Source organism: Camelus ferus, chromosome 23, assembly GCF_009834535.1.
Source record: "Camelus ferus isolate YT-003-E chromosome 23, BCGSAC_Cfer_1.0, whole genome shotgun sequence".
NCBI classification, from domain to species: domain Eukaryota; kingdom Metazoa; phylum Chordata; class Mammalia; order Artiodactyla; family Camelidae; genus Camelus; species Camelus ferus.
Genome location: NC_045718.1, coordinates 29,765,735 through 29,792,747, shown reverse-complemented (window position 1 = coordinate 29,792,747; position 27,013 = coordinate 29,765,735). Strand labels below are relative to the sequence as shown.

Sequence of the window (27,013 nt, the reverse complement as noted above, 5' to 3'; positions counted from 1 at the left end):
AAATATTAGCCGAGAGACAATGGAAGGCTGTCTGGTAATATAAACTGTGACCTAGTGGAGCATGTTGAGTCACTGTAATTCTACCTTGATGAGAAAGCAAGTTGCATGACCTATGATGAAATGCAGTTTCGGGTAAGAAACCTCACCTGGAATCTATGAATTACTCCCTGCTATGTTTAGGGAACAACTTGAAAGACTGTGCCTCCTCGACAGTCTTAAAAATGCTAATCACTGTTCTCATCTAAGTTCCACCTCATACTTCATAGTTAAATTTTATTCATGAAAAGGTAGTGGATTTTATTAAATGCTTTCCCTCTGTTATTGGGACGACTGTGTAGCTTCTGTCTTTTATTCTATTCATGTTACATTATACTGATTTGATTTTTGCATGTTGAACCAACCTTGCATTCCTGGGATAAAACCCACTCCATCATGGTGTTTAAATCCTCACATGCTGCTTGATTCAGGTTAGTATTTTGCTGAGGCCTTTGCAGCTACAGTCATAGGGATATTGGTCTGTATTTTCCTTGTGATGTCTTTGTTTTTTGTATCAGGGTAATACTGGCCTTATCTAATGAGTTGGAAAGTGTTCCTTCCTCTGTTTTGGAAGAGTTTATGAACAACCAGTATTAATTCTTTAAACGTTTGGTAATTCACCAATGGAGCCATCTGATCCACAGCATGTTTTTAAAAGAATAGAGGATCCCTTCCTTTTACTAGAACTAGACAGTGTAAGAGCATTAAGTGATTACCTGACCATAGTCAATCTCCAGAGGGTAGAACTTTTTGGGATACTTTGTGAAGTTTTTGGAGTGCCAGGCATTCCCGGTTTTCTCTTCATACAATTTCATAAAATTCTCAATGGCATCTTCCTTGGATGGCATCTGCTCCAGCTTGTTACTACCAATCACTGTGCCCACTCGGCCCCAGGACCTGAATATCCAATACCTGTGGTGGGAGAGGAAGAGCATCAGTTGATGCAAAGCTGTGAGTCAGGCGGTCACATTTCAGGATGAGTTTTCCTTCCTGCCATTCCACTTGGGTGAGAAAGAACTGCAAACACCCCAAAATGATGGTGACTGACGCAGAGGAACAAAAGAAGTTGGTATTACAATAAAGGACCCTATTTTACTTTTTATTAAACTGAGGGTCATAAGTTTAAAGTAATTTAAAAAAGACCTTCCAAATCATATTGGCAAATGAGTTATAAAAAGTACCAAACAACAGGTTAACCTTGGATCTGCCAGGAAAACTTGAGGAATAAATCCCAGTGCCTACAGACCTTTACATAAAAAACATCCAATTCTTCACCGCAAAGGAACACAGCAACTATCATTTGGAAGTCATGTGTTCAGGGCGATGTGACCATTAATGACATGTACTAAAAAGAAGAACGTTTGGCTCAGATCAGAGGCTGAGAAGTGATGAGACGGGAGGGGGTGGGCCGGTGGCCTGCAGGGTTAGCCACCTACAGATCCAGGCTATCACCCCCAGTTTCCATCTCAATCTAGGGCCCGTGTTCCGGGTACCCCAGGGACTGTGCTGCCTGGCCTTTGAGCAAGTTAACTTTTCTTAGAGGAAGTAATGCACAAGTTAAATTTTAAATAAATACAGATATATCAGAAACCCAGAAAGATCTGTATGCATTTTAAAGATAAAATCAGAGATTTCAATGAAAATTTGGGGCTTCTAATGGTTTTCTGGTCTACCGCCCAGCAGTGTATAAATTCATTTTCTGCTGGGGTTTTTTTCCCCCTGGAAATGTATGGAGGACACCACACTGACCTATCCTGAAAAGTTTCTGACTTCAACAGCCCACATTACTCTTTCTCTCTAAAAACCAATAAATCTAGGCCACAAGAAAAACAAACATGTTCGAAATCACCATTAGAATTTCTTTTTTGTTGGTGATGGACAATTCTGTTCCCATTGCCCGCTGTTTAACAAACTACAGTACTCAGCATATTTCTACAAGAACCCCATTCCTTTTCCTGCACTACAACGCACATCTAGCTTTTGGAAGGTACGTTTTCCAAGCAAGAAACCGTATTTTGACCTTCAAATCTTGGACAAGAGTAGGTAATAAACTTAATGACATAAGAGTTTTATTTCAGAGATTTTAAGTAGCCACAGACACTTTGTACTCTTTCAGGATCACTTCATTTTAAAATGAAAGGTTTAATGAAAGCTGAAGAGGCGGGAAGACCTGAGGCTGCCAGTGCCTGCAACCCGAGGCCAATGAAGAGTCACCAGTCACTGACTTTACTCCCCCAAGGCTGCCACCACCATGGGGGCTTGTCTTCCAACCAGTAAAGCTTTTCGGATCTCCTGGAGTTCCAATGGGTATACTGTTTTCATTTGCTAAAAAGAAAAGTCCAGTTTAATATATGGAAGTGTTTCCCCCGCTCCCCACCATTAGGATTTAACAACAGTTCCTTCCACACACCTTTCCACCAACACAAAGCTCCCGTTCCACACTGCTGTAATGAGGGATCATCAGCTCAGCAGAGGACCATCCTGACTGGAAAGGTGTGGATGGTCAAGCCAGTCCAGACTCTCAGCACCCTAGAACCAGTTCTTACCTGGCTCCACCATGTTAAAAAATAAAAATTAAAAATGAGGCAAACCAAATGCCTTGAGTAACTGGGGAGTGCGAGGTAGTACTAATGAGAAAGGACAGCCAGGCTGTCTGGGGGGACTTTGGTTTCATGGGGCTGATAGACCAGCACTGAAGGGCCCACACTTTCAAGAGCACAGCAACTCTGGACACCACCCCCTCCGGGACACACCTGCTCTCCTTGTCGTCCTCCAGGAGCTGCAGCTTGTAATAGGAGTTGGTTCCCTTAACAATGTCCACCAGGCCGAGGGTGGCGCTGAAGACCTTTCCGCCTTTCTCCAGGACGTGCGCAGAGTGTTCCAGACCTGTCACAGACAGAGCTCCTGCGAGTCTGCCCCCACAGGGAGAAGGGAGTCTGCAGGCTCAGGGCCCACACCTGCTCAGATACATCAGCACCACTTACAGGAGCTTCCCCATAAGGCGCATGTGCTCCCAGGGCTGGGGAGCCGTGAGGCAGGAGGGCGGGGCACGGCCCACTCCGCTCACTCTCGTTTCCTTACCAGAATCAGGGTCGACAGCTGCTCCTCCTTTAAGAGTTAATTTCATTCTCTTTTCAGATTTGTTGGGACCTTGGAAGTGGACAGAGAAATGTAAACATTAAATTAAAAATAAATTAAAAAGTAAAGGTTAACTACTATATATAAAATAAACAACAAAGTCTTATGTGTAGCACAGGGAACTATATTCAATACCTTATAATGGTCTATAATGAAAAAGACTATGAAAAGAAATACATATATTTATATATACATATGTATAACTGAAACACTATGCTGTACACCAGAAATTAACACACTATAAATCAACTATACTTCGAAAAAGCAAAAACAAACCAAAAAAACAAAAAAGAGAGAAAAGGAAAAAAAAAAAAGTGAGGGGAAGGTACAGCTCAGTGGTAGAGTGCATGCTTAGCGTGCACAAGGTCCTGGGTTCAATCCCCAGTACCTCCATTTGGGGGGAAAAAAAAAAAGTAAGGGGAAAGGCAGGGCAGGCGGGTCATCATCACCTGTATCACATGCCAATGTGGCTTCTGTGTGCTGCCTCCCACCACCCTGAATCCCCTGCCACTTGGTGCCCAGGGAACATGAATTGAGAACATTGGTGTGGGCAGCATTTAACAGACCTTCAGGGCAGAGGGAGAGGCTCTGCACAGGTGGACCTGGCTGGCTGGGGACAGGTCCATGCCCCATGGCAGGACAAGGCCACTGCAGGGGGCAAGCTCCAGACCTCACCTTCCTCCTTGACGGGGCCCTTGCTCTTCTTGGAGAGCCCAGCCCCTGACTTCCCTCTTGGGGCCACTGCTTCAACTGGCTCAGCCTTCACCTCGGCCCCCCAGGGGGATAAGATGTGGGTTGAGAGCAACTCCTGAAGGCTCTTGGTGGAGGCAGAGACATCCTGGAGGAAATCCTCAGACACCACGCGGATGTTGGCCTCTTTTACTTCCTCCATCTTTTTATTCATCTTGTCCACCTCCTCTGTTCAAATCGGAAGGAAACAAGTTTTAAATGTGAAATCACTATAGAGTTGTTATTTACTGGTACGTCCCAACCCTCATCACCCACAGCTCTCCTTTCCTCCAAACTCTAGTGCTCAGGGACCTTGTTCATTTCAACAATGGTCTCTCACCAGCCACATCCCCCTTTTTCTAAGGTGTGATGAGTGAGGGCCTCAAACTCTTCTACAGGAGATGTTACCAGGCATTCCACAGAAAAAGGACCTGGAATTCAGATCCATATAGGATGAGTGGGATACAGTTTTATGGGCTTGGAGACTTAGTGGTCTCTTTTCACAGTAAGCCTGCAAAGAAACCTGTTCACTTTTGCTCACTGCTGCAATTTCCAAATGTACCTAAGCTGTGAACTGTTGTTTTGGTGGTGAACCTACCAGCACTTTGTGGGACAGCACTAGGCGATGAGAACTGTGTGCTCATCTCTAGTCGGGAGTTTTAGACACATGAATGGAGACCACAACAGGGAGCAGCAATACCGACTTTCCTCCAGAGAGAACCAGAATGGTGCCGGAGATGATGAGAGACGCATGTGGGGCCCTCTGTGTGCCAGACACCATGCTGGGCACGTCCCTCATTCACTCAACACAACCATGACAGGCAGACAGCGCCCCCTGTGGTTCACAGGTAGATTAAACTCACTTTTGGTACTGACGCACAGGGAGGCCTTGTTGGCTGTCCCTGTCAACTTCCCCCCGAGTTTCTCGATCATGGCCTTCACTTCATCCTTATTCCGGGAGAGTTTCCCAAGAGTCAGGATCTTCATGTTGGCTAACGGCTTGTCTGGGAGGGAGAACAGACTCATTAGGCAGGGCTGCTGCCCAGGGAGGAGGAGCAGGAAACTGGGCAGCAAGATCCCAGGGAAAGCCAAGACCCCGGCCACGAGGCCCCCAAACTGCCTCAGCAGCCTCTGTGATAAGGGAGAAGGAGCTCTCCTTAGAGAGAAGTCTATGTAAATAGAAGAAAAGGGCTAGGGTAGTGGGAAAGCTGAGGACAGGAAAGCATACTGCCCGCACCCAACTCTCAGCACAGATGGGACCACACCGGGGTCGGGGTGGGGCTCCCGGTCTGCCCCACAGGCAGACTAGGGAGGCTGTGTTTGGTGCTCAAGGACCAGGATGCTGGGCAGTGGGTGGGAAGCCAGGGGGTAGGTCATGTGAACTCCCAACTTCTTCCATTATTCTTTTCCCACCCATGTCTAAAAATAAACTACAATTCTTACGCAGTACTTTATTAATTAACCCCATTTCAAAAATCAGGCTTGTCCACGACAGTCACTGGAAGCTCTGGTCAGCAAGACCACACTGAGGTGGGACAACCGATTCAAGCAAAGAGAACCGTGATGTTTTAGGTGTCCAGCAATGATCCCAGGCCAGAAAGACCCAGGACAGGGATGTGCCTCCTGTTTGTTACAAATGGGAATGTACAGAGCTGGCTCCACATTTACAGAGAAGAGACACTGTGGGGAGACGTCCTGTAAGTGGTCCCTGTGAGAGCAAACAACCAGGGACACCCAGAGGGTCTACCTGAGAGCTGGCCGAGGTCTCTGCAAGTAACAGAATCACTTAGTTGTGAAATGCAGGGAGGGGGAAGCAGGAGGGATCCTCCAGGCAGGGCCTCGACCCCAACCCCGCCTGGCCCACCACATGTGCTCTTGGACCCAGGCTGCATGCAGCAGGGTAGACTCAGGATGACCAGCCACATGCCTCCTCCCCAGGGGATGGAAGGAGGTCACTGAAGGGCTCATGTTCACGGAGGAATCCTCGTCCTCCACCCATCACATTGTGGCCATAACTGTTAGACAGCACCACGTGTCCCTGAGTACAAAGACTGGGTCTCTTCTACCAGAAAAGCACAAACTGATCTCACTGTCTTTGCTAGTGTGGAGTATTTCTCCTGACACTGATCACAATATGTATCTGTATGAGATCGAGACCCAGCATCACATCAGGCTCGGATGACTGTTGGGAGCAGGGCTTCACAGAAATCCAAAGGTGAGACCCGGAATGCGGCTCTGTAGTGCAGAAGCAGACAGGATACTTCGATGCCTGTGCAGGGAAGCTGTCTACCTGGCCTTATTTGGAAGCCCCCTTCCCCAGCCTTCCTAATCCTGCTGGGGGTGGGATGGGGAGAACAGGGGCAGGGCTTCCCCACAGGATCAGCCAAAAAAGAACTCAGATGGATACTTCCTTCCTCCTAAGATGGGGGCCCAGCCCTCCTACCTGAGGTCAGCCCTGGAGCCCTACCTGGTGGAGCAGAGTTCACTGTAGCAGGCGCTGAGGCTGCAGAGGGCGGGGGTGCCGCTGCCAATGGGGCGCTGGTCTCTGGGGGGAATATACGGTCCTGCCTTTTGATCTTCAGTTTCTTGAAGCAAGAGATCTCTCGGAATTCCTGAGGAGTTTAAGTTTTAGTTAAGAAACCAGTTCTCCCTTGAAATAACCACTCGATAGAGCAAAGAATTAAAGAATCTCTTTTTTTCTTCTTATAATAAAGAATAACATAAAATAGGAAGATATGAGGCTTTACACACACACACACACACACACACACACACCAGCTGATGGCGGTCAGGGAATCACTGCGGGGATTACAACCTCCCAGGTCTCATTCTCACGCTGTTCCCCTCAAGGGTCAACACGCCCATCCCATGATGGCAAGCCCTGCCCAAGACTACACACACTGAGAGAGATTATTAACCAGAAGGAGATCAGGGTAATTCCCTTCCCTTCCCAGAAGAAGGGCGTTTGGATTCAGGGAGCTCAACAACTGTCTGGATCCAACACCGAATCTGCCATCAATACAGTCCACCTGCACCCCAGGTGATTCACAGTGGGCTGTGCTCCAAGTGGTCACTCAATAAACATCACATATATGAGGCTCAGGGAGACCACAGTCCCTGACCTTCTAAGTCTTCATCCCATCCAGAAACAGCCCTTCCCTGCTAGATCCATGATCAATGACTGACCACTGGGTAAAACATATGCTGCGCACTGAACATGTGCCACACATCCCAGAGAGGTTAGAAGTTTCTGCCCTTGAGGAAGGAGCTCAGCCTCGAGTAAGAGTCAGATATACGAAAGTAAACCTCCATATAGGAGCTGGCTTCTAAACCAGAGGTGTGCTTAAGTGATGCAGGGAGGTAACACTGGGAACACTGGAAGTGCTCCTTGGAGGCAGCGACCTGCTAAGTCAGCTGGGAGCTGAAAAAGCAGGGGGCTGTCTCAGGAAAGGTATCTGACTGATGTCATGGTATGCTGGGGTCCCTAGTAGTTAGCTGCCCAGAACTGAGCGTGTAATGAATTACAGAGACAGAGGGGGCTGAGGTGGGGAGAGGGAGTGTGTGTGCGTGCTCATGTGTGTGTCGGCGTGGTGTGAGTGGTATGCTAGGAGAAAAAAGGTGCAGAAAGCGGGGCTGCAGGAAGCTGACAGAGCCAGGTCATGGAAGGCCTTGGGGGAGGGGGTTTAAGCTAAGGAGCTGACCTTGATTCCGTAGTCCAAGCCCCCGGGGGCAGCAGAGCCCCTACATGTGGTCTGTAAATCTGTGAATCTGCATGGGCAGCAAGCACCCTCGACCTGACAAAATGTCTTGCATATGCACGTACTCTTTTAAAATAACCTTTTAAAAGTATACACAGACACTGTGCAACTGATGTATAAAATAGAAAATAGTTCATATTACAAGCTTTTCCCCCCAACCTAAGGTATTAAAAGGGATACAAATACCACAAATGAGTGTAATACTGACACTCACAGAAAAACTGGGAAAATATTTCCACTGGAAATGGGGAATCACTGTTAAGATTTTAAGGGTCGGGGAAGTGACAAGGTCAGATTTGTTTTAAGCGCTCACGCAAGTGGAAGTGTAGAGAAAAGTTAGAGTAATTATGGTTGTGAACAGAGGAGAAAGGAAGGAGCAAGAGAGGGCCAGTGGGAAATGGAGCTCAGCTCTAGACGTCGAGATGGTGGTGCCAAAAACATGGGATAATCAAGCCACAACTATGGAGTGCTCACTGTGTATCACTGGTCCAAATGCTCAATCCCCCAGGAGAAAGCTCAGGCAGTGAATGAACCTGACAGACATCAAATCCCGAATCCCCATGAACCACAGAGCCACGACAGCCCCAGGTGGTGGGGCGCCAGCTTGCACCAAGTCTGAGGGCCCGGGGGAGTCCTTCCAGTAGCCAGCCCCTAAAGACACTGCTGGCTCCCCACCAGCACGACGCCAAACAAGGTTCCCCAAGTGAGGTGTTTTGCATTCTGAGAATTCAACAAAGAGACATCGACTGGAGATATGTAGACTCTGGACCCAACTCCCCCCCAGCACCAAGGCAAGGAAATGTCCTTGAGAAAAACTCTATCATAAAGGCAGGAATTACCATTTGTTTACCACTGTGTCCCTTGTGCTAGAACAGTGTCTGGCAGAGGGTAGGCACTTATAAACAGAAATAAAAATAATCCAGGTTCTTTGCAAGCAAGAGGATTTCAAACCAATTGGACAAACCTGTGCTCCAGTTAGAAGTGCTTTGGTTCTACATTTGTGTAGTTTGCAAATGTACAGAACCAATAATATGATTTTATATCCTGATCGTGAGGATGGCCCTGATGTAAAGAGGTCTGAGAAACTCTGCTCTGCAGTCGTGGTGACCTGAAGTGTAGACAAGCCCAGGTGGGACCAGGTTTTTCTGTATAGATACTAGGGTCCTCCCCACTTACCTTTGGGGTCACCCAGTCCTTCCGCTTGGGCATCTGGGTCTTGACCATGCACTTGGTCCAGGCAGTGACGTCCCCAGTACAGTAATAGGCATCACTCTTGAAGACCAGCTGGCCTGAGCATTCCTCACAGGGAAGGAGGGCACCGAACACCATGCCATCAGCCACTCGGTCCAAGATCTGAAGCCAGTAAAGAAGCACGTCAGAGAGGAAAGAAGGGGCTCCAGGAGAGGACATTTACCAATGTGGGATGAAGAATCTACGTGGACCTCACTCACTAAAAAAGAAGGGAGGTCCTGCCCTGAAGCTCCTTAACATTCCTTGGGGAGGTGGTCACAGGTGGAGCTTGGATTTTTGTCTTTAAGAGACCTTATTTCCACACATGAAGTGTTCCTGCAGCATCTCCTTCGCTCAGTGACTTATAAATAAAGGGAGAGCCCAGAGCATCCACTGTTTCTGCACAAGGAACAGTGTCCACCTCCCCTCCGAGAGTGGCACCAGGGCAGGGCATGAGGGGGAAACAGACCTGGTGGCCCTCGGGGAGTATGGGAAGAAGGCAGCAGAGAGAGCTTCTTGGGCCAAAGTGTGTGGCATGAACACATGAGGCAGGGGCACAGCCATCTGAGTCCTTGAGCGCCTGCCCCTTCCTGCCCCCAGAAATGGAGACCTCGATGGCGATGACCATGCAACACGACCATGGAGTTTCACTCCCAATTAATACCAGCAGGTGTTCAACCGGAGGGCCTCCCACACTCCACCGGGGCAGTCACCGCACACCGCCTGGGCGCCCGGCTCGCGGCTCCCGTAACACAAAGGCAGCTCACCGCCGACTCCCCGGACGGCACTTGCTGCTTGTTGAAGATGAGCAGCTCTTTCAGGTCATTCGTCGAACATGCTTTCTTCAGTTCGTCCTTGATGTTCCAGATCAGCTCGTTCTGGGCCTGTACAGAGACCCTGCAGCTGAGAGACCAACTTTTTTCCAAAGAAAAACCCAACTGGAGGGAGATTCCATCCCCGTCTTGCCTAGACTCCAATCATAGCCTATCCCTTGGCTGAGCTGCCCCCAAAGCCGCCGCAACACTGGGACTGCGCCCCATACACGCCCGTGCGGTCAGGGTCGGCCCGGAGAGGGTGCTGGGGGAAGCCCTGCAGGGGGTGGGAAGGCTGCAGCCCAGGCACCGGGACCCTGGAATCCACCTGCAGAAACAAGTCTCTGGGCACACAGAAAAGCGCCGTAGCACCAGGTTTCTGTGCCCCAACGCCCAGCACCAGGGGAAGAGGGGGTGGCGCTTCAACAATCGGAAGGCGAGTAGGGACAATCCCCAAACACCTCCGACTACCTTCTCCTTGTGCTACACTCTGTGTCACACAGAAATAGATTTAAGCTCTCCTGAAAATGGAATTTTAAGTCTTAGTGCCTACTCTTCGTGGCAATCTTTTCATGTCATCTCACTTATCCTCACGACTGCCTTGCCCAGGAAGGCCGTAGCCTCCCCACCTTAGAGGCAGGGCAGGAGAGCGCCTCCTCCTTGTTTAGAGTAGTGGGCAAGGTTCTCACATCTCAGCCTCAGACCCCACCTCTGCAAAACGGAGATGAAAAACGGGCCCCCTCAGCACCGAGGAGGACTTTAACTGACAAAGCTGCATCACACACATTCTCATCCTGTCCCAGCCTCACTGTCAGGGCTCTTCCAATAACACCCACCCCTGAGCAGCACGTGCTCGGCCACCGGAAACGAAGAGGAGAGAGCACAAGGAAAAAGTCTTAGGGCACAAGGTGAGATCAAAGCAGCAGAATGATTTCGCCTACATGGCCAGGCAAGCAGAGACAGATGCGACAGGGCCAGGAAGCTGTGGAGCGTTTCAATTTTCTGACTTTTTTTAACCCCTGACAACACTGGAGACAGGGGAGAACATCAAGCCCACTGAAGGGCAAATGCCAAAGAGCACCGGAGCCTCGCTGCAGCCAGTTGGCACAAAACAGACATTCTTTATTGAAGGACAGCCCCGCCTCACATTTGTGATTCTTGTCAAGCTACTGGAACCAGACTAGAAGTTGCTTCCAGTTTTTATACCACCAGCAAAAACAGAATGCTCACCCAAGAGAGCCCAGCAGAGGGCTCATGGAAATCATGTTCCCAGGCAGAGACTGCGCTCCCTCGGTTTCCGAAACACCCACTATTTTCTGCTTCATAATTTTTATTTGGCTTCAACACACATGTAACTAACACAGTGATGAATCACTCTGGTCAGTAGTGACCACTGATCTAATGGGCAGTCAGTCTTCTTTTACTGCATGCTTTCGATTTCTTTTTTTTCAATCAGAGATTGTCATTTAAAAGTATGGAATAATCATCTCTCTTCAAGCCATTGTCTGTGCTAAGAACCTTTGGTATCCCTGAATTTAATATCCAGTTTCCAACGTGCAAGTGACCTTACAGGTCTGGGACGCACAGTGGTGCATCCTGTAGCCGAAGCATGAACTGACCATCCCAGCGTGAGGCTGGTGAATAGAGCAGGTGGCGCAGCTCCTGCCTGAGCCTGGCTGCTGGTCTGGCACCAATGTGGGTGCTTTTGAAAAAGAACCATTTCTTTGGGAGGAGAGAAGAAAATCCAGGGAAAAGCAGGCAATTTAACAGAAGCTATCGATTTGGGAATTTTTAAAGGTCTTGGTAAGCAGGACACACACACCTCCTTCGAACTTTCCTCCCAGGATGAGGAAGAGGAGACACCCAGCTTGGGAACTCACCTTGAGGGCCTTTTCAAGCCTACTATTCTTGTCTTTTTCTTTTTTAGATTTCTTCTTGGCCACTTCATCCGTTCCATCCACCTCGTCACCTTTTCTCTTTCTGAAAAAGATACAGGATATAAGAGGAAGATACAGGATATAAGAAGAAGAAACAGAGCTATCAAAATGCTGAGAGCCCATGACTCAGCATTGACATAGCATCCTAATGCTATTTTAATGCAGCTCAGCCAGGCCCTGCTCACACCGCGTGCACTCAGTGCTCTCAGGAGCTCGCCATCTGCCCAGGCAGTGTCTATAGCTGACTTCATCCATTTCAGGACACATTTGGCTGCCAGGAGGGGGACAGCAGTCACTCTGGAGCTTTGGAACAAGCCAGCACAGCATCCAGGGCTCAGGCCCTTCTGATGTCAAAACTCCACGTATCTCTTGGCACAGACAAGATGGCCTGGAAGATTCTGGCGGGGACTATGCTAGAAGTAAGACCATAGCTGAAAGGCAGGGATTGCAGAAACACAAAGGACAAGTGCAGGCGCTGAGCCGTTGGAGCTAAAACACAGGGCTGCTCCTGAGGCCAAGAGGCTGTTCTGAGACATGGGAGGCTGCACTGACATTTAAAGCACAAACAGGAAGCGACAGTCTAGGCACCACTAACCTGCCTCAGCTGGGTCAGCAAACGTTGCTGACCGCGTCCAGCGCATCACCCCTGACTTAAGGGTGGTACTGAGGCCCTCAGTATCAGTAAAAAACAGGGCAGGACCTCTACCGTGCTAAGGAATCAACTTCAGCCATCACACAAGCCTGAGATCAAACCTCTACACTTTCCCTTATCCAAAAAAACAGGGAAGAGAATACCATCTACCTTGCAGGACCGTGATGATGGTTAAATGAAATATTCCATGTAAAACGCTCAGCAGAGCATGCCAAGTGCTCAACAACTGCTGCTGTTACTGCATAAACATGAGCTTATGCATTCCTCACCTACATCATGTGTCGAAGCGCCCTGAGGATTTTTAAATCCTGACTTTCCAGTTTTCTTACACATTCCACATATGCTGTGCCATAAACTTGTGTGTTTTGAACCGAAATAATGCATGAAGGCTGCTGGACGATGGAGACGTGGGGTCACCCTGATCCTAACACAGCCTAGTCACTGTCCATGGAGCACACCACAGCCCTGCCACGCCCACTGTGTGCTCATTACCCAGCAAGTCAAGACTGGGGCCAGGGGACCAGCAGAGGGAAGCAGCAACAATACAGATTTAAATGTTAATACCGAATAAAACCCATACCATTCTGAATTCTAAACCAGGGCCCTTCTTATCAACTGCCCACCCTGGTCGCATTTAAAAATGGTCAAGATTCTCCCAGAATCATTCTCAGAGAACTGATACACAGGAGCACATCCACACACGAGGACGCCGCTGGGACGTGAAAGTGGGTCATGCAGGGCTCAGAGGAACGGTGGTGGTGGACACTGGCCAGGGGAATGCTCAGACAGGGCAGAAGAGTGCTCTCCAAATGTCCGAAGGGCTGTTGTGGTGAGGAGGGACTCACTCTTTCTGCCTGCCCCTGGAGATCAGATGCTAACGGGGAAAAGACCACCAGGAGCTGCAGGAACATGCACTGCAGGCCTCCCAGGGTCCCTCCTGCTCTGTCCTCTGCTGCCTCGGCTAGGGGTGGGGCTGAGCTCTGCAGTCACCGTCCCTCCAAGGTCTGCACCCCCAGCTTTCTGACGAACAGCAAGGGGAACACAGGAGTGGTGTGGACTCTGGGCCTGTGTCAAGCCTCTCCCTGAGGCCTGTGGACCCTCCCAGGGCCGTCCACCCACCCTTCACTCTTGATGCCCGGGAGCTGCTTCTTCAGGGCTTCTTTGTCCTCTGCAGAGAGGAGGCTGAAGCCCTTGAACTGGCTCGCACTGTACTCAGGCCGGAAGCCCAGCTCCTCTCTGTTCTGAACAAAGCAGTTCGGGTGGTACCAGCGGTCAATCATGCCCAGCTGTGGCTTCTCTGGGTCCAGCATCTTCTTGGACAGGCGCACCTGGCCCTGCAGAAGAAACCACATGTGGTACCAAAGAGAGACAAGGAAGGATGGTGTAAGCCCTCACCCTGTGCCCAGGTCCACGCCGAGGGCAAATGGAGGGCCGCTGGGAGGTTTGGTTTTTTTATGCCACCGAGGATTCTGTTTCCCTCCAGCCTCAGCACCCCATTTTAAATGGGGTCAAGTCTAACTAGCTACCTACCTACCCAGCTGCCTGGGCAAGTGAGGAAGTGATAACATTACCCTGAGGATATTCTGCCGACCTGATGCCGGCACAGGAACACCTAATATGATGAACTAGGACAAAGCTGGGGCCTCAAACACCTGGGATGCTATACTGCAGGCCCCAATTCTAGCAGGGATTTTCTGAAACCTCCCCAGGCCCATCAGTCTCTTTACACATATGAAGGTCCCTTAAAAAGCAGTAAAAGCCCGTAAGCTGGAATCTAGTCCTGCCATCCTGCCAGGTTTACAACTCCAGGCCTGACATTCATAGAGAGTCTCATGTCTGTGAGCCTCAGATCGGAAAACTCAAAACACGGGGCACCGATACTACTGCATTTCAGGGAAAGCAACAGCCAACAGCACAGAGCCTCCAGTGTTCTCTCTGAAACCTTAACTTTTGCCTCAAATTCTTGTGGCTGGAGGTAGCTAAAGAAGACCTGGCAATCTCGTGTTTTCCTCTCTAAACACCCACGGCCTCAGCTCAATTTCCTGTACAATATTCCAAGGTAGAAACCTTCTACCAATGCCTTAAGTTAACCAATCAGAATGTTTACCTAAGACCAGAGGATCCTGGGTAATGAGGCGGAAGGGCACAAGCCCACCCTCCCCCCCTGCCCACAGCTGCTCAGAGAGCCATCTGTTCCACCCCACCAGCTGTCACTCCGCAGGGACGGGAACTGGTAGGAAAGGGGGGTTAATGAAATTCCTGATTAAGTGGAAGAAGCCTGGAGGCTCATATCAACCCACTCCTTAAACATAATCCTACCATAAAACACAGACCAATGGCTTCCCCACAGCCACTGTGAGTCCAGAAGAGACCCCTTGTGTCAATGTTTTCCAGACTCTCCCAGGTCTAAGGGCAGGTGCAGCTACACACACGAGGGCTAGACTGTGAATAATCAGGACCAGACCAGCCTGGAAGAAAAGTCACTGTCCTCTCCGGTGTCTACTAAGATCTCCACTTTATTCTGAACCACTAGTATTGAGCCACCACCTAAATCCCCTATACATATTTTTTTCTTTTGAGATATTCAGTGACAACCCATGCAAGAAATCTGGAAAGTCAGACACATGAAGTCCCAAGTACTCACCTTTTCTATCTTCTCCATACAGCCCTTGCATGTGCTTCTGTTGGACTTGGCATACTCCGCTGCAAAGTCACCCAGCGTCTTCTCAGCCTTGCTGCTGGCTCCGTCTTGGCCTTTGCCTGAAGGACCACACACAGCCACACTCATTTCAACAGCCCTAGTGGTGCTCCAGAGTCCCTATCCTCCTCATCCAGCTCCCCGGAATTCTTCTACCAGGACGCCTTGTGTTTGGGTGACCACAGTTGGTCCATTTCATCTACACCTATGTCTAACCATTGTGGTTGGTTAAAAGAGCTTCTTTTCTGGCTATAAGATAAAAAAAAATTCTCATACAGTCTCCTTGGAAACAGCAGTGTTAGCTGGTGGGGGTCTCACCATCCCCTTCTCTCTATTTCCTCTGCAGCCCCTTTACTTTGGGAAGAACTTATTAAGTGCTTACTATGAAAGCCTTGAACCATACTAAATTTGAACTCTGCCTTCTAATTTCCATTATACTTTCATTTATCAAAGTAAAATGTTGAATTAAAGGGAGTATCTTGATATAGAAACAGACATAAGTATATTTAAGAATTAATATATGTAGCTTTAAGAATATATTGTACAACATGGGGAATATAGCCAATATTTTATAATAACTATAAATATAACATAACCTTTAAAAATTGTGAATCACTATATTGTACACCAACTATACTTCAATTTAAAAAAAACACCAAAAATAAGAGCTGACAAACAAAACACTTATAATCAAAAGAAAAACAAAAGAATTAAGTATGTGGTAAGGTGGTATTTCTAATTAGTGGGAAAAGGTTGAATCATTCAATAAAGAATCTTGGGGGAAAAATGGTCAAGCATCTGGGACAAAAGCTAGATTTATTTCTTATATAAAAATAAATTCCAAGGCTAATTGTTTTTTCTCCTAAGATCAGGAATAAAACAAGGCTGTCTTCTCTTACAACTTCTACTCAATGCTGAACTGGAGGTTCTAGTAAGTGCATTAAGGCAAGAAAAAGAAATAAAAGGTGTGAATTTAGAAAAGAACAAGTGAACCATCTCTATTTGTAGATGACATGATTGGAACTGTGGGCTTATTCTCAGGAATCTACAGAAAAGCCACTAGTACCGTTACGTGAATTTAGCAAATTTGCAGAGCACAAGGTCAACATAAAACATTATATACTGGCAATAAACATACCGTAAAAAGAAAGCACACTACTATTTAAACAGCATTAAAAGACACAGAACACTTAGAGATAAATTTAACAAGACATACAAGATCTCTCTCTACATAGAATCTGCAAGACTGCTGAAATTAAAGAACTAAATACCATGTTTATGGATCAAAAGACTCAATTTACTAAGATAACAATCATCCCCAGTTTGATCTACAGATCTAATGCAATGCTATACTGATCAAACTCCTAGCAAGCTTTTTGGGGGAAGAAATCGACAAGTTCACCACAAAATTTGTAGGGAGATCACAAAGGACCTAGAAAGGTCAAAATACTATTGGAAGGAACCACAGATGCAGGAATTACACTATGAGATTTCATGATTTACTGTAAGGTTATAGTAATTAAGACAGTGTAGTATTGATAGACACATAAATCAATGGAACCAGAAACCAGATACAAATCTATCATCAACTGGTTTTGACAAGGAAGACAAAGTCTTTTCAACAAATAGTGCTGGAACAAAAGGATATCCACACAGGGAAAAACCCCAAAACTCCTCCCTCACACCTAACACAAAAGTTAATTTAGGATAAGTAAAATTAAATAATTTAAGATAAGTTAACTACAAAATTCCTAGAACAAAGGAGTGTATCCTTCATGATCTTAGAGAGTAGGCAAAGACTTCTTAAGAGACAGATAGTACTACCCAATAAAGGAAGAAAAAAAAATCAACAAATTGAACTTCAACAAAAAAAAAACCGTTGCTCTTCAAAAAATGTCAGTAAATAAATGAAAAGGCAAACCTGACCGGGAGAAGGTATTTGTATCACTCACACTTAATAGAGGACCTGCACCTAGAATATTCTAAGATATTGTGACAACTCAATAATGAAGACAAATGCAAATTAATACAATGACACGTTATCACTACACAGTTATCAAAATAGCTAATATTAAAAAGAGAGACCGTACCAAGTGCTGATGAGGATGTGGAGGAACCAGAACTCTCATTTAGTGCTGGTGGCAACGTTGAGATGGAAAACTGTTTGGCAGTTTCCTTAAAAAGCTGAACATACATCAACCATACAACCTACCACTCCATTCCTAAGTATTTACTCAAGAGAAGTGAGGGCACAGGTGTATACAGAGCTCGTGCACAAGTGTTCACAGTAGCTGTATTTACAACAGCCCCAAACTGTCAACAACCTGAAAGTCACCAACAGGAGAATGGAAAAACAAACTGTGACATCCTCAAGGACTGCTGCTCAGTAATAAGAACTGATGACACCCGAGACAGCCTGGATGACAACCTCACAGACATTATGCTGAGTGAAAGCAGCTTACAAGGGAAATACACACTACTCCTTTTCCCCTGAAACTCTAAATCTAAACAAAATTAATCCACAGAGGGAGAGAGAAATCAGAACAGTGGTTACCTTGGTGAGGGGGAGGATGACTCCGAAAGGGCATAAGGGACCTTTCAGGGGGCGTTAGGTACACAAATTTGATGGGGTGCATGTCAGACGTGTGTATGCATTTGTCAAAACTCACTGAACTGTACACATAGCATGTAACTGTATGTATACTACTTTTAAAACTCCAGATGAAAGATTTCAAAATACCAAAAACAGATTCTGTAAATAAGAAGACAGATCTGACAACAAGAGCATTAAGTCAAAGGTGAAGCTTCAATGTGACAAAACACACAATAAATGTATCTAATATAAAAATGTCAAACTAGGAAAAATATTTGCAAAACATGAGACAAAGAATTAGTTATCTTTCACATTTCATTAAGAAAAAGAAAAACGAGGAAAGGAAAACGAGGCAAGGACACACAAATATCAAAGTGACACAAATGACTGATCAACACATGACAAAATTTTCTCTCTCACTAGGAGCAAAATGAAAAAAAATGAAAATACTCAGGGATGGTGTGGAAGTGGAGAAGTGGGTATATCACTCATTGACAGCACAAGAGACACAGCCTTACTGAAAGGCAATTCAGCACACACGGAATCATCTCTTTTAGCAGTAATCCCTCCTCCTGGAATTACAGAATTAACTGGACAGGTGCCCAGGACAGACAAATATGCAGCAGTTCTGTCTGTAACAGAGCTAGGTGGTTAAAAGTCTAGTCTCAAGAGCAAGAGAGTCTGGATTTGAATCTTGGCTCAGGCACTTACCAGTGTAACCGTGGACCAGTTACCTGACCTCTAGGTGTGTCAGCTCCTTAACTGTAGAAATTGACAAACTGCAAGGATTTGATGAAATTAGTGTATGTCAAATATGTGAAATTATGCACCAAATTTAGCAAGATCTCAATAAATGAATACTAAATACCTTTAAAAATAAGGACAGAAATCTGTAACCTTTAATGTGAAAAGAGTAAGTTGTAAAATGCAATATGTAGGTCACTGGGGAAATGCAAATCAAGATCACACTGAGATACAATTCAAATCATTAGGATGGGTATTATTAAAAAAACACCCGGAAAAAAAAAACCACCAAAAAAACAACACCTAAACCAAAAACCCCCAAAACCCAGAAAATGAAAGTGTCGATGAGGATGTGGAGAAATCAGGACACTGTGTATTGCTGGTGGGGATGTATACCTGTAGCTGCTGCAAAAACAGTACTGCAGTTTACACAAAAAATAAAACACAGAATTATTATGTGATCCAGCAATCCCACTTCTAGGTATACATGTAACAGAATAGAAAGCAGGGTCTGGAGCAGATACTTGTGTCCCAATGCTCACAGCAGCATTATTTACAATCACCAAAAGGTAGAAACAACCCAAATGTCCATGGATGAATGAAGGGATTCATCAACAAAATGTGGTACAGCCATACAACAGAGCAATATTCAGCCTTAAAAAGGAAGGGAATTCTGACGTATGCCACAGGAATGAACCCTGAAGACATTATGCTGAATGAAGTAAGCCAAACACAAAAGGACAAATACTATTATGATTCCTCTTCTATGCATACTCAGAAGTAGTCAAATTCATAGAGACAGAAATAATAGTGGTTGTCAGAGACTGGGGGAGGAGAAAGGGGGAGTTATAGTTTAATGGGGATGGAGCGTTAGTTTGGGAAGATGAAAAAGTTCTGGAGATGGAGATGGATGGCTGCAGAACAATGTGAATGCATTTAGTATCACTGAAATGTGCACTTAAAAATGGTTAAGATGGTAAATATTGTGTTATGCATATCTTACCACTAAAAAAGGTGACTGAGCCTTTAAAAAAAAGTAATACTTAGGGTGGGATCCTATTTCTACAGGAAAGAAGATAAACACATAGAGCAATATTTGAATAGAAAAAATTTTTCTAATAAGACAATTATTAATGATAGTTCTCGCTGAATTACAGGATCTGGGATGATTTAAACTTTCTGTATGTCTAAATATATTAAGTTAGGCTCCTTGGATGAAAAATCCCTGACAATTAGTAGGTAGTATCTTAACTTTATGACATATCATAATTTCACAAAAGAAACACATTTACAGCAAAATTACCATCCTTTTTCACATTATAAAATAACATAATTTGAACATATAAATTTTAACTAGATATAACATACCTAGGTCCCTAAATGGATAACCCCCACCATCCCGAACACAATCACAGAACAAGAAAATTTTTATTCTATCTGCCCTCTGCTAAAACTGATACACTCACCCTCCAGACCCTTTCTTGGCAAATTTATTGTTGTTTTCATTTACAGTTCTGAGCTGTTTCTGACCTGTTTCCAGCAGATCAGAGAAGTTTGAGATAAACATGCACAGTTGCAAGAAAGACAGCAAATAGAGGAAACAGTTTAGCATAGGCACTAATGACTCCTTCGGGAAGGACAGCTGATGTTCCCATCAACAGCCTGGAGTCACAACAGGTTAAACTGGGTCAGTTCCCAGGAAGGCAGAGAAATGAGAATACAGTCATGGAAGATCTCCTTCAAAAGGTAATAAAAAAATCAATCATTTAAAATTTAAAGGTATCTCAACAAGTGAAGTTTGTAGATATTGACAAACTGACCAAAGTTTACACGGAGAGGCAAAAGACCCAGAGTAACCAACACAACATTGAAGAACAAAGTCAGGGGACTGACACTGCCTGTCTTCAAGCTATAAAGCTACCGTAATCAAGACAGTACAGTACTGGTGAAATAGACAGATTGATAAAGACACCAGAACAGAGCCCAGAAATATACCCATACAGACACAGTCAACTGATGTTTGACAAAGGAGCAAAGGCAGTACAGTGGAGAACAGACAGCTCTTTCAACAAGGTGCTGGGACAACTGGACGTCTGCATGCAAAAAATTTAACCTAGATGAACATTATACCTGTCACAAAAATTAACTTAAAATGGATCACAGACTTAAATGTAAAATATGAAACTATAAAATGCCTAGAAGATAACACAAGAGAAAATCTGGATGACCTTGGGTATGGTGATGACGTTTTAGATATAACACCAGATCCAAATCACAAAAGAAGTAACTGATAAGGTGCACTTCATTAAAACTGAAAACTTCCACTCTGTGAAAGACAATGCCAAGGGAGTAAAAAAGACAAGCCATAGATTGGGAGAAACTGTATGCAAAAGACACATCTGATAAAGGACTATTATCCAAACTATACTACGAACTCAACAATAAAAAGAACCTGATTTAAAATTGGGGAAAATATCTGAACATACCTCTCACCAAAGAACATAAATAGATGGCAAATAAACATGTGAAAAGATGCTCAACGTTAAAAAAAAAAAAAAAGGATGCTCAACATCATATGGTACTGGGGAACTGCAAATTAAAACAAGAAACCACTGTAAACCTATCAGAATGGCCAAAATCCAAAACACTGGTACAACAAATGCTGATAAGAACAAGGAATAATAGAAACTCTCATTCACTGCTGCTTGGAATATAAGATGGTTTGGACACTTTGGAAGACAGCTCGCCGGTTTCTTATAAATCTAAACATACTCTTACCATATAATCAAACCAGCAACTGTGCAAACTGGTATTCACCCAAATGAACTGAAAACTTATGTCTACACAAAACCCTGCACTTGGATGTTTACAGCAGTTTTATTCATAATCGCCAAAACTTGGAAGCACCCAAGGTGTTCCTCAGTAGGTGAAGGGATAAATAAACTGTGGTACCTTCAGACAATGGAATATTATTCAGTGCTAAAAAGAAATGTTACCAAGCCATGAAAAGATAAGCAGGAACTTTAAATGCAATTTACTAAGTAAAATAAGCTAATTTGAAAAGGCAACATAATGAGTGATTCTAACTATGTGACATTCTGGAAAAGGAGAAACTATGGAGAGGGTAAAAAAAAAATGAGTGGTTGCCAGGGGTTGGGGGGAGGGAAGGAAAGACAGGTGAACACAGAGGAATTTTATAGGGCAGTGAAAATACTCTGTACAACATTATAATGATGGATATATGTCATTATACATTTGCCCAAACCCACATAAAATGTACAGCACCACGAGTGATCACTAGCATAAACTATGGACTTTGGGAGATGATGCATCGATGTAGATTCAGGGATGGTAACAAATGGACCATCTCTGGGGGACTTGCCTCTGTGGGTATCTGGGAACTGCCTGTTATTTCTGCTTAATTTTGCTGTGAACCGAAAACTACTCTAAAAAACAATGTCTATTAAAAAAACCACAACAAATTTAAGGGCTATATTTCAAGCATCTGGAGAAACAAAATGTCACCAGGTCACTGAGGTGCTGCTGAAGCAACAGCACCTTGTCCTCCACACGCATGTGTCAGACAGGGGGCGAGCTGAAGGGCTTTCCCTTTGTTCTCTTGGAAAAGACCCCCCTGTCCCCCCGCCGCGACGCACCCGTCACTCCTCCAGCCTCCGCGGTCTTCTTGACCTTCTGCTGGTCGTCCCACCGGAGCTCGGAGAACCCGTCCACCTCGACGTCGGGGTGTCGGATGGAGTGGCCGACCTTCCAGAAGCAGGAGAAGTGGTACCAGTGCGGGACTTTCCCATCAAACATGGGCGACTGGAAGAGCGGAGTCAGAGGAGGAAAAAGAGCAGTGAGCTCAAGCCTGGCCCTCAGCACCCCACATCCAAGCCCAGGCTGCAGGGGAAAAGCTGCAAACGGATGGGCCACAGCACCCACCCCTGGGGATGGTCCCTCAGAGCTAAGAAAGTGACTGCCGGGTGCTGAGCTGGCCCTGGGGACCAGGACCAGGACCGAGCCCACCCTTGGGACAGACCAGCGGCCTTTCAGATCAGAACTCAGCCACATACTGTCACTACACTGGCCCATGAGTTTCAGTCACAGACTCAGCTCAGAGATTGGTGAGGGCATGGGAAACACAAAGACGCTGCCCTGCTCCCTGAATCCCCGCACTAGGGGAGGCCATACCACTGCCATCAGGCCAGGCCACCAGTACCCGTGTGGCCCAAAGGGCTCTGTGCACTCAGAACAACGGGGAATGAGTTCCAGATAAGGCATCAGGCCAGGCAAATGTGTCCCATAAGTGTCACGCTGGCAGCAGCCACACAGATGTGTGTGGAATGAATCGACATCTATGAGAGAGAAAGGGACCGGAGGGAGGCGCCCTCCCCCAGAGAACTGGGAGGTCCCTTCATGGGACACCCCGCAACTGCCTCTGGGAAACCACCACCCCATTTGACAGTTGTATGGGGGTGGGTCACACAGGCAAGGGACTCAGCCTCAGCTTGAACCTGTGACCATAGTTCTTTCCACTACACCACTCGGCAGGAAGAGGTACTTAAAAATACACAAACGGCTCTGACTGAAGCAAGGGAGGCCCCAAACATCTGCTTTAAGAGAACATAAAATTAAATGCCAAGCGGATGGCATAAAAATACTAAAACAGTATTAAAAATAAGTACCATGCAGAACTTTTAGGACAGAGTCATGGGGACAGGGGAAGTGTTCTGAAAAAGCAGTGACAAGGTCTCCCAACTGGCCCCTTCCTACTCAGTGAGTGACCTCTCTCTAGATTTAATATCCAGTATTAAACAAAATGTAGAGTTAATAAGGTCAGGGCACAAGGACTCCTCAGCACCATGCAGCTTGAGTTTACAGCAGCACTGGCTGTTCCCTGGGCCCAGGATGCTCCCCGGCCCTACCTTGAGGGAACAGCACTTCCTCAGGTCCCCGCAGGCCCCCTCCTGTCTGTGTCCTGCACTGGGTTAGAAGCTCCCAGAGGGGCTGACGCCTGTCTTGCTAGCAACTTGCAACGCCTACTTGTGGTGGGTACTCAAAAATGGAGGGAAGAAGGAAGAAAGGAGGATGGAGGAACTCCTGCTGTGGAAAAGACACTCCTTCCAAATCAAACAAAAGTCAGCCCTCCTCAAACAGACAACAAATGGCATTTCAGACAGGGGATTCTTCTCCTGGCTCTCAAACTTTCATCAAGGCAGCCGACACATTCTTAAGCATCTGGACGTCTGATTACAACATCTGCAGTGGCTCTGAACTGGCTCTTCCCACCTTGGTACCCCGTCTACACCTTCTCTAAGTGCAGAGGAGGGCACGTGCCCTCACCCCACTGGAACTCTTGACATTTCTTCCTTGCTCTGCTGGGGCCCCACACCTGCCCCTTAACTTTGGTCTCTGTGTGTGTCCCCAACCACCAGGCAGTGCCAGGCACCAGAGAGGGCTGGGCACGGGTGTATTCACAGCACAAGCTCGGGGGGCTGTTCGGGGCCCTGTTCTCCCTTGAAAGGAAAGAACTCTTGACCAAGGCAGGGCTTTCCTTTAGAACTGAGGACCGGGATGATTTGGCAGGAAGGGAACTAGACAAAGGTCACAAGACTACTGCCTCCACTTGGCAGCCACAGGGCTTGAGCAAACAGCAGGATCCTTGGCTGTATACTCAGCAAACAGGGGCGCCCACCATGCACCAGTGTCCCCACTCTCAGTCTGTTTCCTGAGAAATGGGCCACAAAAGGAGGCCGTACCACAGCCAGCCCACCCCAGAGAGTATGCAGAATGACCATCACTACAAGGAAAGTCACCAGGCTGTTTGCCTCAGGTGCTCCCTAGAACACCAGGGCCCATCACAGCCCCTCCTAGTCAGGACTGGAAAGCCTCAGGGGACACCAGTATCAGGTATTAGATACTCAGAGAACAGTCCTCCCATACAAATGTAAAAGACGGTCTTTGGATCCCAGGAGTGGGGAGAGGGAGAAGAATGACTTCTTTCTTTCTGGCCGCCACCAGTTCAGCCTCCAGGGCCAATGTTACATTCTGAATTACAACTCCACCCCCATTACAATGGGAGAAAACCACAATTACTTTTAATAATAATTTCTTTCACTGTCAGGAATGCAAAAGGAAGGCCCTGAATGTTAAATTGCTTTGGTTCAAGAATTGATTACTCAAGAAACCACCCGTACTCCCCTGGACTCTTTGTCCCTCACCAGTGTCATTCTAGCCTCCACACTCTGGCTGGACTTAGATTTTCTGTCTGTCCTTCCCAATAGAACAGGGTCCTCTTTGGCTGTCTGGTGACGCCTCTGGATGTCTCTTTCTCAGAGACCGACATTTTAAAATGCATGATAAAATACAGAGGCTCAAAAGGGAAATCAATCATACTGAAATAATTATCAAAACATTTCAGAAGTTTACTGGGATAAAGCACTTCATAAACTTTAAAGCATTAAATAACAAGATATAGTACCCACTCTAATAACTACTGTGATCTTGTAGTGATGAGTATAAATGATTATTTTGAGAAATTCCCAGTAACTGTAAAGTGACATGAAAGTAACTATTATAGATGACAAAAATCACAGGTACTGTTATATAACACCTTTGCTTTGCTGCTTACATTCATAATTATGAATGTAATTTTAAGAAAAGAATGAATTTTATCTAAAGGCTAGTGAAGACAAAGATAAAAATTTTTTCTTATCTGAACCCATGGACTATATGCCATTGAGTTCTGTCATCCCACAGACTCCAGGTTAAGAGCCCCCGCATTAACACAGAACTTTAGAACATCAGCCGCCCAAACATTAGGATAAAATGAAAAGATGCTTTCTTTGTGGGAGATACGGCTCTTCAAATAGTAAGCCTTGTCTACCTCTCTATCCTCAACTTCTGCCACTTTGGCTGCAAGCTCCCATCCTGGGCACACAACATCCAGTGCACAGCTCCATAAGCAGCACCCACCCCTCTACAGCAATTAACCAGTCATCACCCTTTTAACAAAACCAGAAGCTCCCAGAGGTGGTCTCTCTTTGTGCCCCTAGTACCTTACTCAGTGACTGGAACCTAGTAGGTGTTCAGCAAGTGTTTACTGAATGAGTAAGTACTGTGTGCTAGGTATTGAGTTCAGGTGGCCCTAAAGATACCAGGATGACAACCCTAGTCCCTGTCATATTATGAAATGAGACAGCCTAAAATACACTTGGTACCCACTCCCTTCACCCCATAACTACTATCCGGTCATTCCTAAAATACATTATTGTCTCACCGCAGGGAAGGAAAATCAAGTTACCTGGACTATGAGCACTAAGCTTGATAATAGCTTTACGTTGGAGGTGGGAACCAGGATTACCCAGACAGACTGGAGCTGGAAGGAGGAGGCAGGAACCTCTCCACCTAGGTCTCCAGACACAACCTCACAGGCACTCCAGCACCCCTCTGGCCATCTGGGAAGCCTCAGGGACCGGACCACCAGAGGGAAATCCCTAATCTGTTTGTTACGAAGCCCAGACGAGGAACCTCCACAGTCATTCTTACTCAAACCAGATGGCTGCAAATGCATCAAGAGGACGTGTCTGTGAACTTGGAAAGTTTGGGGAAAATGTTTTAAACCATAAATTAAGCCAAAAGTGAATGCGCTCTACTGAAATGAACCAACTTGCACAGTTTTGCATAATTAGAAGAAAAAGAGAGTGAGCGGGTGTTGAAATGATAGCCAAAAATAGGTTAAAAAAAATCCTCATTTGCCAGTCGCCACCATCAATGTAGGACAAAAATCTTCCAGAACTAGGTAGGTCAAAACCGGACTAGTTTCAAAAGACCACGTGTACATTTTCTTTCCAAGGCGAATGGCAATAAAACAAACAGGAATTCCAACACCCAGAAATAAGGAAGTACTTCCTTATTTTCACAAAGTAAAAGGTACCACGAGCTCCAGACAGTATTCCCGGGCTTTTCCTGCAAGATCAGCAAAACCCTCCGGAAGGGTCCACCCTGCGGGCCACAAGCGGGACGAGGGGCAGCAGCAGCGCCTGCAGGCCCCGCGCAGTCTCGGAGCGGCAGACCGGGCCCGCTGCTCCGGGCCACCCTCCCCCCACCCCTCCGGGACGTGCGGAAGCCCCTGCCGCGCACAAAGCGGCCTCTCCGCCCGCACCTGCACCATGATGGCCATCCGGAGCGAGTCCTTGGGGATGCTCTCGCTGCATTTCTTGCAAGACGCGCGCCCGCTCTTAGCGTACTCGACCCGGTAGAGCTTATCCGATGACTCCGCCATCCTCCTTCTCTTGCCGCTGCAGCTCCGGGAGCCAGACGCCGCGACCTGGAGACACACCACCGCCGCTTCTCCCGCCGGTCCCAGTAAGCGCCCAACCGCCCAGAGCCGCCGCCGCCGCCGCCGAGCACGCCGCGCAGACCACCCGCCGCTCGCGATAGATTGCTGATGCCTGGCGGCGGGCACGCCCCGGCGCCCACGCTCGCGGGGCGGGGCCGCCGGCGCGCGCGCCCCCTGCCGGCTGCGGGGCGGTGTTTCCTCGGCGCCCGCGGCTGCGCGAGGCCGACAGGGCTGCTGGGGGCAGGGTCCCGCCGGAACCACGCCTGCAGCTAGCTCTTTGAACCATCAGGCACCACCTCTGTAACCACTTGTCCCTAAGAAGTCTTACGTGCTATCACAACTAAT

At 46.7% G+C, this 27,013-nt stretch overlaps 1 protein-coding gene across 1 annotated transcript in view; it reads right to left on the bottom strand.

Moving 5' to 3' along the window:
- PARP1 (poly(ADP-ribose) polymerase 1) overlaps positions 1-26,791 on the bottom strand; it is a 41,108-nt gene extending 14,317 nt beyond the window's left edge. Inside the window, exons 1-13 of the mRNA XM_006188117.3 lie at positions 26,492-26,791; positions 21,984-22,149; positions 14,937-15,052; positions 13,412-13,626; positions 11,584-11,683; positions 9,659-9,775; positions 8,838-9,014; positions 6,371-6,515; positions 4,767-4,907; positions 3,850-4,092; positions 3,118-3,186; positions 2,790-2,922; positions 753-948 (exon numbers count right to left, since the gene is read on the bottom strand). Coding sequence (XP_006188179.1) covers positions 753-948; positions 2,790-2,922; positions 3,118-3,186; positions 3,850-4,092; positions 4,767-4,907; positions 6,371-6,515; positions 8,838-9,014; positions 9,659-9,775; positions 11,584-11,683; positions 13,412-13,626; positions 14,937-15,052; positions 21,984-22,149; positions 26,492-26,611 — 1,938 coding nt within the window. The 5' untranslated portion in view covers positions 26,612-26,791. The remainder of the gene's footprint in view (positions 1-752; positions 949-2,789; positions 2,923-3,117; positions 3,187-3,849; positions 4,093-4,766; positions 4,908-6,370; positions 6,516-8,837; positions 9,015-9,658; positions 9,776-11,583; positions 11,684-13,411; positions 13,627-14,936; positions 15,053-21,983; positions 22,150-26,491) is intronic.
- Positions 26,792-27,013: the final 222 nt, after the last annotated feature.